The 16,319-nt window shown below is 37.3% G+C and overlaps 1 protein-coding gene and 1 long non-coding RNA gene across 8 annotated transcripts in view; one reads left to right on the forward strand and one right to left on the reverse strand.

Annotated features, from left to right (window-relative positions):
* PDCD4 (programmed cell death 4) overlaps positions 1-15,947 on the forward strand; it is a 19,779-nt gene extending 3,832 nt beyond the window's left edge. For 4 of the 7 annotated variants that reach the window (XM_085319107.1, XM_085319106.1, XM_085319108.1 and 1 more), the window contains exons 2-14: positions 351-492; positions 794-906; positions 1,713-1,809; positions 5,719-6,018; positions 6,548-6,642; positions 8,383-8,496; positions 8,733-8,954; positions 9,225-9,322; positions 10,610-10,724; positions 11,467-11,574; positions 12,622-12,732; positions 13,707-13,846; positions 15,164-15,947. In XM_085319107.1, the coding sequence (XP_085175233.1) occupies positions 1,770-1,809; positions 5,719-6,018; positions 6,548-6,642; positions 8,383-8,496; positions 8,733-8,954; positions 9,225-9,322; positions 10,610-10,724; positions 11,467-11,574; positions 12,622-12,732; positions 13,707-13,846; positions 15,164-15,224 (1,404 nt within the window). In that variant the 5' untranslated portion in view covers positions 351-492; positions 794-906; positions 1,713-1,769 and the 3' untranslated portion in view covers positions 15,225-15,947. Of the gene's footprint in view, positions 1-350; positions 493-793; positions 907-1,351; positions 1,489-1,712; positions 1,810-5,718; positions 6,019-6,547; positions 6,643-8,382; positions 8,497-8,732; positions 8,955-9,224; positions 9,323-10,609; positions 10,725-11,466; positions 11,575-12,621; positions 12,733-13,221; positions 13,411-13,706; positions 13,847-15,163 lie in introns of those variants that run through there. The other 3 variants (XM_085319111.1, XM_085319110.1, XM_085319112.1) reach the window with 3 other exon arrangements.
* On the reverse strand, positions 11,893-16,313 carry LOC146587706 (uncharacterized). Its single transcript, XR_014897594.1, has 2 exons — positions 16,107-16,313; positions 11,893-14,474 (listed from the first exon to the last, which is right to left on the reverse strand). It is a non-coding gene; the product is annotated as an uncharacterized LOC146587706 (long non-coding RNA).
* Between the last annotated feature and the right edge of the window lie 6 nt (positions 16,314-16,319).

Here is a 16,319-nt window from a genome sequence, read left to right on the forward strand (position 1 = left end):
AGAGATAAATACCAGCATTCTGAAGTTTGAGCAGGCCATTTAACTTGACTTAACAACAGTTTAGGCTGGGAGAGTGCAATCTTAAACTGAGAATATGTCTCCTGATCAGTATAGTAGTACGAATTGTAAAGCTCAGTTATCCTATCATCATTGTTATGTACAAAGCAGAGTGAATCTCAAAACAGCAGATGAAAACTGTTTTTTGTGTAGCTGTAGGTGGAGAATAACAGCTAGAGCTCTATATGGAAAAAGTGTTCTTTCACCTAGAAGTTAAACTTGATTATAGATGATGGAATACTTTCTCTTGGTTGTTAATTTTTTTTTTTTGGTCTCCCCCCCCTCCCTTTAAGAAGTGGACACCTGATGGAACATTCCACTGGGAAGAGTAAAACTGTTCTTACATGGTAGCTTGCTCAGAGAAGACCAAGATCTAAACAAGAAAGCTCTCTAAACAACAGTGGCTTGGAACACTTGGACTCTTGAATGACTGAGGTAATTGACAAAGATCTTTACCTAAGAAATGGTGTGGGGCAGGGAGGACTTCGCCTTACACAAAGTCGTTAACTGTTTGGAATTAGGGTTGACATGAGCAAATATAAGATTGTGACAGCTTGAGACTGTGTCCCAAAGCAGAATTTCTTCACTTTTAACCACTTGTGATGAATCATTTGCAGTTAATAGATTTGTGGTATGGTGGACAGAAGGGGGAAAAACAAGGGAAGAGAAGAAAAGCGGAAGGGAGTGATGGTGTTTGATGTCACAATCTTGCCACTCATCAGTAAGCTGTTTTCAGGGCAGCAGTAGATGAGAAAGGGAAAGAAGAGCCACTGAATGAATACTTATGGCACAGAGACATATACCAGTAGTATTCACAAGACTGCAAAGAGATTCATGCAAACACTGCAGGTAAAAAAAAAAAGTGTGTGATGAATGCTGAGACTGCTTTTTTTGTGTGTGTGTGTGTGTGTACATAAAGGAAAGATGGATGATGCCATCATAGCGTTGACCTGTGATGGTTTGTAGAACAGCAGCTGCTAGGAAGAGAGGGAGAAAGAGTAGCAGAAAAAGAGTTTTCAACTTTATCCCTTGCTGATTGAATGGTGGGTACAAAGAGGGTATGGAGTGTCCAGTAGCACAGATGTATAGCTGTCAAGCTCTCACATACATTAGAAATAAAATGTAAGGATTGCCTCCTTGAAGGGAGGAACAAAAATACGCCTCTTCTGAGGGTTTGCCTGAACTTGATAAGGTAGTACCATATTATCAGTATAGTTAAACCTGAAGAACATTTGTCTTGTGGTTTCAAATATAATGTTGACATTGTATGCTTATATAGATAATTCCTTTGCAGAAGAGGACAGCTGAGGGTGATAGAAGCGACTTTTATCAACTAAAGCTGCCCACAGAGGGCTTTTATCCCTAAAATAACGGCTTTCATTCTGGTGCCTCCTTTATAAGCAACAGAACCGGTACTGCGAAGACATCAAGGTCTCATTCTCGATGTTATAATTTTACACTATTAACTGTGACATTTAGATAAATGTCTTTAAGGGTGATGCCATTGCATGTTACATTTTTTGCCTTTCCAGGAACTTTTCAGTGATTACAGTTAGTTAATTCCATGTTTTGTGAGTGAAGCTTTTGAAGCTTTTTACTCCTTTAGGATTTGGTCCAGTGCTTTCCTTCTTCTGAGTTTCTCCATTTCTGTTTAGGCCTTGAGAGGAAAACGTTAAGACTTGACTTTTTGCTGTCAGTTCAGTTAAGCAACTATGGAAATAGAAAACAAGGAGATCTATATTAACCCTTCAGGTAAGTGATATTTTCAGTATTTTGTACTTAAAATTGCTTGACTGGCCTGAAGTGTTTTCTGTTTTAAGTTGTATTGCTCTGGGTTTGTTTTCTGGATAAATTCAGAAGTAAAATGTGTAGGTGCATTTGAAAGGGACAGATTCTGCTTTTATGTAGCTGCTCAGCTTAAAATTAACAGAAGAAAATGATGAAAGATTTGACAGGAAGTGGGTGGGAATGGGAAAACTTTGCTGAGTATGTGTTGGAGACCACCCTGAAACTGGCCGTTTTGTCCATATTGCAAGTGTATTTTCTAACACAGAAGTGTTACTGCAGTATGGTGTTTTTATGTCTTCCAAAGGTTATAGTATCTGCACTGACCTTCTTATACCAAAAAATTGTTGTGGGCTTCTGATGTTTCTTGGGGGGGGGGGAGCGGAAGTATGTTAAGAGATTATGTAGTATAATTGAAGTTGCAACATGCTTCGGGTGAACTGTTACTTTAATATTACTACCAGATTTTATTTAAATACTGTGGAAGAGACATTGCTTTTTCAACATTTTAGAGTTACATTTGGATAAAGAAATGAGACTACTAGATATCTAAATTCACCTAATTCGGCCAAATGAAATTTCTGCGTAGATAAGTGTTTGCTGGATATTCTTTTTGTTATTTAAAGTAGTTCAGTATAAGCACAGACTTTACGTGTGCCTGCTAGGCATTATAGGAGGTTAGTAAGATTGATTTGAATAACCTCAGTATACAGCAAGCAAAGCCTTARAGTTTTTAGAACACAATTCCTGCTTATATATGCTTATGTATATGTTATATGATGTAAAAACATGAAACTGAAAGGAAGATGGGCCTCATTTTATTTGTACTTTTGATTTTATGAAACTACTGATTTTATAAGCTTTCGAAAATCAAAACATGCTGTAAATAATTTGAAGCTCTGCTTAACATCTTGATGTGATTTTTGTGGTAGAAGATAGCAGCTTAGAATATTCACATGCATCAGTGGCACACACATCAAAACTAGTAGAACCATTTTATCTATTTATTCAACATAGCTTAGTACCTAATAGCGGAGGGCCTGTTGGCTGCAGTATTATGTAGAAGGAGTTAGGTTTCGGGSGGAAGTAATAGTGTTCTTTATTTATTTTTTAATAGAAGTTTAGTAATGCAGTAAGAAATATTGAGTCTTATGGTTGGGATGGAATCCTCTACAGGAAACCTTTAGTCTCAATGCTGAGATCAGGATTGTTTAAGGAAGCTGAGTAATAGCTTCCCCCTTTTTTTTCCTTAGACAGCTTCAAGATTGATTTGTGTTAATTCTAGAACAGTTTATTTGAAAACAGAGAGAAGTGGTCATTGAAGAACATAGGTCCTGAACAGCCAGATTGCAGGTCTAACCTGGAGAAATTAAGATTGGGCATGAAGAAGAATTTTAGTTCAGTTACTGTCTAAGATGAGCTGGTTGTGCTGATGGATGGGTGAAGGAAAACTGTTCTGTTTGATTTTAGCTTCACCTTCCCCCTCACCCCCCAGTTTATGCAACTCTATCCTTACTTTATTAAAATATGAGACAAACTGAGAAAGCTTGCCGTGGAAATTTCTTTCCGGACATGATGCATGCTTTATTTTGATTGCTGCAAGCATAAAAGGAATGCTTTGTGGGAGTAGTGAGTGGAAAGATGAAGCTGAGACTGGAATGACTGCATTGTTGTTCAGCTGTAGTGTTCACATCTGTGAACAGTAATATCTAAATGTTACTACTTTGATCATAAAGAAGGTAGTTGCATTAAGCTTTCTTCATTCTGTACTGTAGTACCCTCTTTGACGATGGGAAGCACTTTGAGGTTGGAAATGTTTCATTGGTGCGCTTTGTTTTCAGAACTTTTCGTGAACCTATTTTGAATTTGGGAAAAAAAACAGTTCTGAGAAATACAGCTGAGTGAACACTGTTAATCACCACATATAGAAATGGTGTGGTAATACGTTTCAGCTAAGTCCAAATACAAGTTTGAAATATTCTTCATGTTCTGAGCTGATACTGTGAACTTTTCYGTAAAGTAGACTTGGTATAGATGGAAAAGCATCTTCTGTTTGCCTCCTCAATGTGCTTCCTAGGACTGCGGCTGTAGGTTTTTCTTAGAATCACAGAATGGTTGAAGTTGGAAGGGACCTTTGGAGATCGCCTGGTCCAACCCCTCTGCTCAAGCAGGGTCACCTAGGGCATGTTAGACAGGATTGTGTCCAGGTGGGTTTTGACCATATCCAGAGCAGACGCCACATCCTCTCTGGACAACCTGTTCCAGTTCTTAGACTCTACTCAGTCAACAGGAAAAGAAGGGCTTCATAAAAGAGAACTTAAAGGCTTTTGTCTTTACGCATGTTCTAATTTGCAAGATTTTCCAAGGTATTAACTGGAATGTAAAATAGATCCCCATTTTTTTTGGGTTAATAAAAAAGAAAATGTGATTCTAAAAGCTGTATTTTTTAAATTTTGGTTAATGATTGAGTTCATGTGGAGAAAATCATAACTTTGAAATAAAGACCTTAGGTCCAAATTTTAGATAACTGTTACTTTCCAAAGAGGGAAAATTACTGCACCTCTGAGTACCCTGAGATAGTCATGGATCCTTAAGTTGTGAGGTAAGTTTTGAGGATGGGGAGAGAGATGATAACTTCTGCAGTGTGGGAAGAAGGTTTTAAAAGGTAATTAGCTTTGTTTCATTTTATTTATGGTAGGGCTCGGGACTAAACAGCAGTTTTCGAAACAGGCTTGGCATAGCCCACAATAAAGGAGAAATTCGTTTTACAGGCCTGTAAAAGGAATATAGTTGATGTGGGGAGTGTTTCTGTTTTCTTTTTTTAAGAAGATAGCTCTAGTGAAATTGTAGAGTAAGCATTTGTTAAAACAATTATTCTAATCTTATTCATTGTATGAATTTTTGATGTTTGGATTTTGCTAGGTAAGTAAGCGCTTAAGATTTGCCAAAAATGACAGACTGAAAAACACTGGATGCTTCATTCTGCAGAAAACTCGGTTATCCTAAGAGGTTAAGGTGGAATTGTTACATCAGGACTTGCAGTCTTTGGCCTTATTTATTGTTCTGTTTGACTTGTTCATTTCTGTCCCTCTCTCATCCCCTTTCCTTTTTTTAAGGCTAGAAAGAATCAATGCTGTTCAGTCTCCTGATTTGGAGGGTGGGAACTTAGTAAAGAAAAGGGAATGATCTCATTTTTTCAAAATACTTTTTTTTAATGAGTCTTTGTTACTAAACTTTCTGGGCTTTGTATTGAAATACATTTTTTTTCCATAGTTTTAATAACAAAAGAAAATAGAGAGAACTTGTGTATGTATTACTGCGAGTCTAAATCATTGCTTTTCATTTGGTCTTGTGTTAAAACTCTTCAAATGAGAGGAATATTGGTTGATGATTTAGGAAATGAATTTCCTAAATGAATTTAGGAAATGAATTTTTGGTGAATAATCTGTTAACATTAGTGAGTTTTTACAGAACTTAGTACGTTGGCAGTTCTGTTTGTTTCTAAATCAAGAGATGAGTGGGTGGCATGGTAACTAGGCACTTAAATCTTAAGCATTTAAGAATTCTGATAGGTTTTTGTTTAACAAGGGTAGAGTTTTCTTTAGTTTACCTGTTTGTAAGTGGTTTGCTTATTTGCTTTTCCTCTCTTCACCTGTGCTCTGTTTAGATTGTGGATAACCTGTGTTGGGGAATAAGGAACTCCTTATTACTGTGATATGTAGACATATTAAGAAAAAAAAATCAAGTCTGTCTTAAAACCGTTGGAAGTAAACGACAGTTCTGTTTATTTTTTGTTTAAATACACAGTGGTTTTGGTAGTTCAAAAGAAAATTGTTTAAAACAATAAATGAGATTTTTACTGTCTGTCTTTTTAAGAACTCGATAATCTAAGTGATGCTGCATTTTCTGGTGATGAAGAAAATGGTGGGTCTGAGGAACAAAAGACTGAAATCAATGGAAACTGGATTCCTGCAACTTCAATTACTGAAGCTAAAATAAATGCTAGAGCAAAAAGACGATTGCGGAAAAATTCTTCTCGAGATTCTGGGAGAGGAGACTCTGTTAGCGACAATGGAGAGACACTGAAGACTGGAGCTGTTATACCAACAAGCCCAAAGGGGAAAGTCCTGGACAGGCGATCCCGATCTGGAAAAGGAAGGGGCCTACCAAAGAAAGGTAGATGTAACCTAGCAAAGAAAGCAGCTTTACGTTTTGTCCAAAAACATAGCGCTTTTTCCCCATTAGGAATCATTTTTGGTAAACAGCGATCTCTGTGCAGGCACTTGGTCCTTTATGTTAGGTGCAGCAATAGACAGAATTTTGTATGTGTATCATTAACTCACTTCTGTCTTTAGGTACTTTTAATGAGTATATTCAATGCACACATTTGAACTGTGGTGGTGGAGGTGACTCATAGGACTACTCCTATTGCAAACCGAAAGCATGGTTATACTTGAAAGCACAGTTGTTTCAGCCTGGGGTTATTCTTAAGTTGTTTTGAACTGTTGGGATCCTGCTAGAAAGAGATTAAACACAACTCTCTAAAGTGAGAACATGTCGTACAAACATTTCTGTCTTTTTCAGCATATACCCTGAGAAGTAAGAGATGAGTACAAGCTGTAATACATTGCCTTTGAGTAAGGGATTGCTGTGTTCAGTATTCTTTGTAAGCTAACTGTTCTTAAACTGTCTTGTGTTTTGCCAGGTGGAGCAGGTGGCAAAGGAGTTTGGGGAACACCAGGTCAAGTGTATGATTTGGAAGAAGTAGATATTAAGGATCCTAATTATGATGATGACCAGGTAGGCAAATACCTTCTCTGCACAGTGTACATTTTGATTTTCTTCTTTCATTCATTACAATTGCTGTGATGTTTTTACTAATTAAAATGTGGCCTTGCAAGTTACATGAATGTTGGCCTAGCCATACCAAGTGTTCATTTTTATGTTCAAGAACGGATTATTGACTAGCTGAAGACAACTGCTGCGTAAGTATGGTAGTGTAACATACACGAACCTTACCTCAAGCTTATTTCCTCTTTCTTTGCCCCCCCTAGGCAGCACCTTTCTGAAGGTGTTTTTTCAGTGCTGGTTCTCATGGAGAAGAAGGTTGCAGATCAGCACCATGTTAAAAATGTAGCAGACTCTCTTGCAATGGGAGATTTTGGTCTTGGGGGAAATCTCAGATTTTTCTGTTCTCATATCCCCTACATCTTACGTTTTCTGTATATAAACACTCTCAATTAGTGGAAAGTAGACAGCTTGAGTTTTTTTCAGTATATATTTATTTAGGATTTGTTGTGGAAGGTTGCTCCTTACAGCTATATTATTAGCAGGGGTTGTGGGGAGGGAGTAAAGCTTACTAGACAAACAGTGCTTCATAAACTTAAATCATTGCGGAAGGGAGAATTACAAACTCTGATTACTGAAGTCTCTAAGATCARTACATTTGTGAGACTGTAAGTAGGTTCTTTATAACATAAGCGGAGTGATGGTGGTATCCTTTGAGTAGAGACTGTAGCCATAGCTTCTAAGAGGGTGAATGTGGGTGTGTCAGAACCTTGCCTTCAGAATCATTCTTTTCCAGCAATTCGGAGAATTATCTTAGCAGAGATAGCTATTGAAAATGAAGTTRATGATTGCATAAAAGGAAGTTGAATGAAAATTCCATGGGATTTCTGCATGATAGATTTACTGAGGTTGTAAATAGAGGCTGGCGTGGTAGAAGAACAGGCATTTTGCCTTCTCCTTTAATTTTTGGTCATGAAAGGCTGCTTTTGAAAAAGCATTAGTTGGAAACTTTCTTATTCAGATCTCTTTGATCTTTAATATTGCTCTGAATGTTATTACTGCACTCTGTGAGGAATGGGGAATTGAATTACCGTGCGAGATACGGCTGTACTGGAACTCGGGTATTACACAYAGTGCTCTACAGGACCAGGTTATACAGGAGACAATTGCTGTGTGACTCTTGTTTTCTTCTTAGGAAATGCACTGAAAATGCCTTCTCTGTCATGCAGATGTGTACATGCTAATGCCTGTTTGGTCCTGCAGTCACTAGAGAAGGGGGAAAATGAGCAGGCTTGCTCTAAGGGACTGGAATGCAGCTTGCAGGGAAAGATGCTAGAAGTTAAATCTTACACTGTGGCACAGCTATGTCTGCTGAGCTGGTACAGGAGTTTCTGTTGCCCTTCTTTCAAAACATAGGTAGTTGATCTTTGTGTTCATGCAGTGTCAGCAGAATCCTAGGAGTACACCATGGAGTGCTTACTATCATGTAGCAGTAAATTCAGCTTTCTAGTTGAATTCAGCTAGCAATAAATTCAGACTACAAGGAGCCGTGACATTTAACCAGCTTTACTATTTCCCACACTTAAACCTGTAGAGACATCTATTGCTTTCTGATGGAATCTTGACTGCCAGAAGTATGCATAAAGCATTAATGGTTTAGAAGATATTGTATGGTAGTAAAACAGTGTAAGATCTAAGAAGATACAGTATTGTTTACAGCATTTATATCTTGTTTGTTGCCTTTTACAATAGGAGAACTGTGTCTATGAAACAGTAGTTTTGCCTCTGGATGAAAAAGCATTTGAGAAAACTTTAACACCAATCATTCAGGAATATTTTGAACATGGAGATACTAATGAAGTTTCGGTATGTTATATGTTTGTTTTTGTTTATTTTAGGAGGCAGCCCTGTAGTGTACATGGGAGTCCAACAGCTAGCTATTAATGAATATATAAAGATGTTGGCAAGGAATGTGCAATTAGAAGACCTAAATAGTTGCTCCTGCTCATGCAGTAAAAATAAAGGGGTGTGTGTGGGGGGGTGTAAAATGTCATAGTTACCTAAATTTAAAAAATCTGTTTTGTTTTCCAAATCTTATTTAGGAGATGCTAAAGGATTTAAACCTCGGTGAAATGAAATGTAGTGTGCCAGTGTTGGCTGTTTCCTTGGCATTAGAGGGGAAGCCTAGTCACAGGGAAATGACATCCAAACTTCTCTCTGACCTTTGTGGGACAATAGTAAGCAAAGCTGATGTGGAAAAATCATTTGATAGACTACTTAAAGACCTACCTGAGTTAGTTTTGGATTCTCCCAAAGCACCACAGGTATATCTGATTTTTTTTTTCTGCTTGCATTCAAAAGCCCTTTCTTTTTAATTGTGGTTAAAACTGATCAAGTAGACTGAAATAGACWGTGTTTGGAAAATATGCATGGATTGTCTTGCTGTCTCTAATCTTCTATTTCCCAGGCTGGGTTTCTACTTTGAGATGACTTATTTAATAAATTAAACCTGAAAACCAAGTATGTTAGAATTGTCTATATAGAACTGCTTTGAAATTCAAGGTTTATTTAAAAGTGCCTCTGTTCTGTTGTAGTTGATGGGCCAGTTTATTGCTAGAGCTGTTGGAGATGGGATTTTAAGCAGTACTTACATAGATGGCTACAAAGGCACTGTGGATTGCACCCAAGCTCGGTAATTTACTTGCTTTCTATAGTTCCAGTTTTCAATTTCAAAGGCCAAGCAAATAGACTGGAAATTTGGGACTTTAGGATAAACCATGTTGTTCTTTGATGATTCTTGTTTATTTTAAAATGAACTGAAAGAAACGCACAGACAGCGTCTGTCACAAAAACAGAGAAAAAATCCAGAACGACTCAGGTCAGAGGAGAAATATTGCAAGTGTTTGAGTTTGTTCAGTCAAGTTTGTTGTCCAGCTTATGTTTAATTAAAAAAAAAAAAAAAAAAAAAAAAAAAAGCTGAAACAAGAAGTGACTGTAGAAGGTTTTGTCCTTAGAAAAAGCTTTAATGTGACTAATGAGTAAATATAGCATCAGGACAACTGCTGTAAATACAGAGTGAAATTCTATTTGCAGGATTATAGTTAGATACTTTAAAAAAGGAGATCAGTGCTTAGTTGCCTAAYTTGAAGGTTCAAGTTGTGAAAATTATCAGTAATATAAATGTCTCGTGCAATTTTAAGCCTTTCATTGTGCATAGTGTACATTTAGGATGCTTGCCTGTCTTTGTTATTTCTCGGGCAGTCCTTGCTGCTTGATAATTCTGGCTCTTGCATATAGTAGTTGTTCCTGGTTAGCCCTAGTGTGAACAATGGGACACAACCATTCCTCCTTTAGTTGAATGGTACTTAATTGGATCTGAGAGTGTTCCCCTCCCCCCCGCTCTAATTCCTTTTTCTTCCTTTTCTAAACAAACTGACAAGTTTCCTTAATCCACCCTGTCTCCTTGGAACTTTATATTTGCTTTCCAAAGTGGTATCTTGACTTAATTCCCAAGGTTTTGCAGCTCTTTAGACCAAAATGTAAAACAGTGTTTCAGCAGGGAAGCCATTCTTTAGCTCAGAGCAATTTAAGCCTTGTTTGTTTGATTCACGTGCTAAACTGTATGCTTGGAGGAGCCCAAATATAATTCATCTCTGCATACAAAAATACTAAATTCTCTCATAAAAAATGTTTTGGGTTCTACAATGATGACCGAGATCTGCTGTCATTGCAGGACTGTGATCTGTCCCAAGCATGGTATAACTAGAGTGGTGGAAAGAGAACTTGGAGAAATTTTGATCAGGAAGATAGCAAGCTGTCTGCATGGAGTTACTAATCATGAGRTCTTCTCAGAAATCTTGTCACTGACTGTAGCATGAGCACTGTGCCTAAAAAAGAATGGAAGTGGGAAAGTGTAGATATTACAGATTTTCCTTAAAGTTTTGTAGTAACTTCCTAAAAGACAAAATTTTCTTTCTAGAGCTGCACTCGACCGAGCTACTGTGTTGCTGAGTATGACAAAGGGTGGAAAGCGTATAGACAACGTTTGGGGGTCAGGAGGTGGCCAGCAGTCTGTGAAACACCTTGTGAAAGAGGTAGCTGACTTGTACAAAACTCAAGTTTACTGTTTGTCTAAGCTTACTGTGTTTGGGGTAGAGCAGAGAGATGCATATATCCCGCAACAAATTTTTTTTGTATTATATAAGTAGCTTTTAAAACCTGATACAGATCACTTTGTTGATTAAAATGGATGCCTATATTACTTTGTCACCGCTGAGCACATACTGGCAATATAGAATATGAACTAGCGTACATTTATTTTTGCTTACAGCTTTGTGTTTACAATTAAAAAGATAGAGTATACAAGAGCCAAGGTGGAAGCTGGCAGTATCAGTTTGTTTCTTGGCAGCATTGATTAAAAACACAAACAAAATTCGAGGAAGAATCAGGAACGTTTAGAGATCTATGGTTTAAAGGAAAGAATCATGTTATTTCTAGGTTGTGAGCATAACAGAAGAGAGGAGGAAGAGTTCAGGGGAGAAAAACTTGATCATAGCCTTGTTAACCTTTCATGGTGATGGGAATTTTATCAAGCAGCATTTCTAGTGCTTGTGTATCTATCCATATTACCACTGTGGATAAGTACTTGGCTTGCACTATTTCACATTGCTGATAACACTCAATATAATGCCATTTATAAAGACAACAACAAAAAAATCTAGCTGCAAGTTTGGGGAACTAACTTGCTGCTAGGTGTGTTGCAGATTATCAAACAGTTAACAGCTTTTACATTTTTATACCTAATTAGCATTGTTTCTTTGTTTTAAAATTCAATAGATTGATATGTTACTGAAGGAATATTTACTTTCTGGAGATGTATTGGAAGCTGAGCGTTGCCTTCAGGAGCTGGAAGTACCCCATTTCCACCATGAACTTGTATATGAAGTAAGGAGAAATCGGAATCCCTTTAATGATTGTCAGTAATAAAAGCAGGCGTTGTTTTCTTTTGATGTGGGCGTGTAAATAATGTAACTTGAATCTGAAGCTCAGGTTGCAAGTTCTGATGTTACTTGTATAAAGTGAAGTTAATAGTTTGTGTATTTGTTTGTGTGCACTTTGTGAAACAAGTAAACCATTTGTCCCTCTGGGAAGATCCAGAATTAAATTTAGTTTGTTGCATAAATAGGTGCATTCAGATTATTAGATTAGAAATAGGGKTTTTTCTTTTTTTACCCCTGCTAAGAAATAATGGCAAGAAACATGCTTTGTTTTGGTGTTTTATTTCCTTTTAGTTGCAAACTTAAAACAGATTCAGACATCTAGCTATTCTATTTTTTTTTCTGTTTTTTTTTCTTAAGTTATACAGCTTTCTTTGCATGGTGGAATTGTTTCATCTAGTACATTTGTAACAGCTTTGAGTATTTGAGATAGATCTTCCTTTGTGGCATCTGGAGGATTGTTCTTATTTGTATTCTTCTCACCTGCTAAATCAAGTAGTGCTGTTTACCATTAAAACTGAACACCCATAATCTAAAACATTCTAAACTTTGTCTTTGGAATAAATTGACTCCATTTAGCAAATTTCTTAGGAATAAAAAGATTTTTTGCTTGTTAGAGTTCATGGAGATTGGTAGATTTTGTTCTTTCAGATTCTTCTAAGATCACAAATAAAAAATTCACAAAATTAATTTCCATCTGTAGTGCAGCAATTGTATGAATATGGCTTCTCAGGTTAGGCAGTGTACTCTACTCTGTCTTCTCCTTTCTCATTTTTCATCTCTTGTATTCTTATTCAAGGAACTTCCCATCAGTTTTTCTTTTCAAATAATAATACACTGCAGTTGTGAGTCCTTACAACAAATGGGGCACAATTGTCCCCAGAAAATGCACAATATTGCATCTATTAGTAATTTTTACACTTTATATGCTTACACAAGGTGTACTTGACCACTGTTGTCATCGTAGTTAAAAGGTTTGCATAATTTCTTTCAGGCGGTGGTGATGGTTTTGGAGTCAACTGGAGAAAAGACTTTTAAAATGATACTAGATTTGTTGAAATCTCTCTGGGAGTCTTCTGTCATTACTATGGACCAAATGAAGAGGGTAAGTGTCATTTTTGGAGAATATTGGGTAAGGTCTCCCCAAATTTTGTGTAGTTTTTACCTTCTCTTTAAGATGAAAACTTGGCAGGCTCTTCTTTCTGCTACCCGCTGCCCCCAGTCCTTCTGTATTCCGTACGAAAAAAACTGTCACTGATGTATGCAGTAATTGTACAGTACGTAACAATAGTTGCCATGTACTGGAGGAAATACAAGTCACTTCTGAGCAGCAGTTCATTGTAGAATCAAGGGGGACTGAATTTTTAAATTTTCCGTTCCAGAATTTCAACTGATGTTATGCAATTAAGTGATTAAAAACTAATCATTTAAAATACTACAGCATAGCTTCATTTTAATAAATTTTCTTTTTAACCAGTAGCTCTTCATAATTGAAGAAGTATAATGAGACCCATTTAATCAGAAATATCAACTAGAACARTATATAGAAGCAAGTATTTTACTAAATTAGCGTAATTCGTGACTTTGCTTCCAGCTATGAACACTGGACAGTTGTGCTATCCTGGGGCAAACTGGGTACCAGACTAAGACTCGTGGCAAACTTTCCCCAATCATCCTGCTGAAGGGAAGTGATGAAGTCATCTCTGGTTGGCACAAATATTTCCCTTGCTGCATAGTGGTGGAGATTTGCGGCCTGTATTTTTTTATTTACCTGGCAGAAATAGTAAGTTTTCTTCCATGCAATAGCCACCAGGCTAATACATATGTTCTGTACTGCCTGGTTTTATAACTTTTTTGGGGAGTCCTAAGTTCTGCTAGTGTTCTCATGCCTGTAGATGGTTGTGTAATACCATGATATTGGCTGGTATTATACCTTGTTTTCCTGCTAACTTGCAGCTCCTCTGATTTAGGTTTGTTGAAACTGTTTATAGTATACATGAAATTACGTGAAAATTTATCCTGCAAAAAATAGTAGTGAAATCATAGAATAACCACATTATTTGAATTGTTATGCTGCAGGGCTATGAACGAGTTTACTGTGAAATACCTGATATTAACCTGGATGTGCCACACTCCTATTCTGTGCTTGAGCGGTTTGTAGAGGAATGCTTTCAGGCTGGAATAATTTCCAAACTGCTGAGAGACCTCTGTCCTTCAAGGTACTTGCTTTATTATAGATAGGTGAAAGCACAGCTTYTTATCCCCACTGTAGGTAACAAAAAGGAGTATCTTGTGACCTGGGATTTGTAGATTGCAACTGGAAGCTAAGGAGGATTGGGGAATAAGGGTTGGACTAGGAAAGAGTTTATAATAAAGGTGCCTTGATTTGAAACTCTGCCTCTGCAGAGTCTCGGGCAGCATGCCTGTCCGCTTGCCAGAGGAGGAAGACCTATTTCTTCTCTTGGTTTTCAGTTTTGTTAACTCGCGTGGCAAGAGTTCAGCACAGTCCTGAGATGAAAGATTGGGGCATCCCAGTGACCCATGTAGTGACAGTAGGAAACCAGACAACCACTTGTAATTTGCTTTTAAAAAACAGTTTAAACATATTAAAATGCATTGAAGTTCTACAGTGAGAGTAGATTCCTTACGTCAAAGGGAATAGGCCGTTTACATGGTAGAAGCTCTAAATACCTAATCCTTTACTATCTGTCTATCACGTGGTCTGTATAGTTTTCATTGTTTTGCTATTATCTGCTTATTCGAAGCATAAATAATGATGTCTTATCTTCAAGCACTCAGTGTTCTGTTTTCTCCTTACTGGTCACCGTAGATCCATAAATTCTACTTCTGCGAGGAATAAACACAGATTTGTTAAATTTGATGTTAAAAATATCTCTTCCTCAAATTTGTTGGGAATACTATTTGTTAGACAGATCTTTTCCAGTTTGGGTGTGTTGTTAGACAACTTAAACATTATCATCTTCCCAGCTGGCAATCAGTTTAGGTTATTAAATGTTGGCAACTTTATGAAAGATGGCCTCTACTAGTGGATTTTGGATTTTAAAATGGAGCTTGTGTACATCTTCATGGTATTAAATGTTTTGTCAGCCTACGGTGCGGGAGGGCTGAAAGTAATCTCAGCAACAAAAGTGTGGTTATACTTCAATACAAGTAAATACATTGAGATGTGTTTTTTGACTTGCATGCTTCTGCTTTGGTTAGAAAATGCCTGCAAGCCAGCATTTTTTGCATGCATTAATGATTATGTTAAACATTAAAAGGTCAGCAAAGCAAAAAATACTTGAGAATGCAAGTTTTGAAAAGCTGCTTACAAACACACTTATGTATTTAAATATTGACAGATTTAAGCAATTTATCAAATGATAAAGACTATTTATTATCTGATGTTGAAGAACTTATCTTATACATCTAGTACTTGACTCCCAAGACCAAGTGAAGATTTTCAGTAATAGATAAGAAAACACAACTGATGCTACTTTGAACTTCCTAAAAAGATGCTTTCTATTTTCTTACAGGGGCAGAAAGCGTTTTGTGAGCGAAGGAGATGGAGGTCGTTTTAAACTAGAAAGTTACTGAATGTGAAAACCAACTCCTGAAGCCTTAAAAGTTTAAAGGGAAAAAAAGATACGTGTGTGTGTGTGTGTGTGTGTGTATATGTGTACACATGCAAACACACTTCTGTAGTGTGTGCATAAGTGTGTATATATAGGTATACACACACACACACCTAATACACCAATATTCTAAAGAGTTGCTTAGCACAGTTCATATTTTTTTAAAAGCACATGTTTTGGGTACAAATCATTTTTTAAATAGTTTTATAAATTTCAGGAAGAAAACTTTCTTTGGGTATGTAGTAGAACAACTGGCCACTCTGCTGTGGTGGTGCCTTCAAATAAGCTATCTTTTTGCAAGTGCCATGTGTTTATGACCTAATCATTCCATGTTTGCATAGATGTCTAACTGCCGCTCTTTCTTTCAAGGACAGTGTTTTCATCATAAAATCACTGGTTCATACAAAGCTTTACAGAAGGGTCAAGTTATGCTGCTGTGACCCCATTTTCATTGCTGCTGAAGAAATAGTATGCTTTGGGAGGAAAAATAGCTGTTTCTTTGTTTTAAGGAGCCCAGGAAAATGGGGGTGGGTCATAAGATGAATTCATCTGTTCCAGGGGAGAACACTGGTAGGTTTTAGACTTTCTAGCTACCACTTACCAACTTTTTTTTTTCTATGTAACTGGAAAAGTGAAAACAACTGGTAGAACATATTAAAGTTTTTTTTTTTCTTTTTTTTGTGAAGCTCTCTGTTCTGACTCCTCTCTGTTTAAAAAAAGAAAAAAAAGCTTAAAAAAATGGATCTCTAAACTCTGTGCAATAGAGCTTTGCCTCTAATACCACCTTTTTGTATTACAGTATACAGAAGAGCATTGACTGATTAAGTAAATGGTAAATATTTACCAAAGATGATTTTGGAAACAAAAGGGGCTTGCAGCAGTGTGTCAGGCCGGCGCTGCGACAGTTTTTGGCGTGGTGAGGAGGGCGGCTGCAAGGAGCCATTTCTGCAGAGTACGAGGAGCAAGGAGGGGGCTGTCTCACAGCGCYACCCTGTAGCAGCCCCCCGCCCGCCCCATTTCGGCTTGCTGGGCGACAGCGGGGACAGCCGCTCCCCCG

Source organism: Rhea americana, unplaced genomic scaffold, assembly GCF_003343005.1.
Source record: "Rhea americana isolate MKP2758 unplaced genomic scaffold, rheAme1 scaffold_57, whole genome shotgun sequence".
NCBI lineage: Eukaryota > Metazoa > Chordata > Aves > Rheiformes > Rheidae > Rhea > Rhea americana.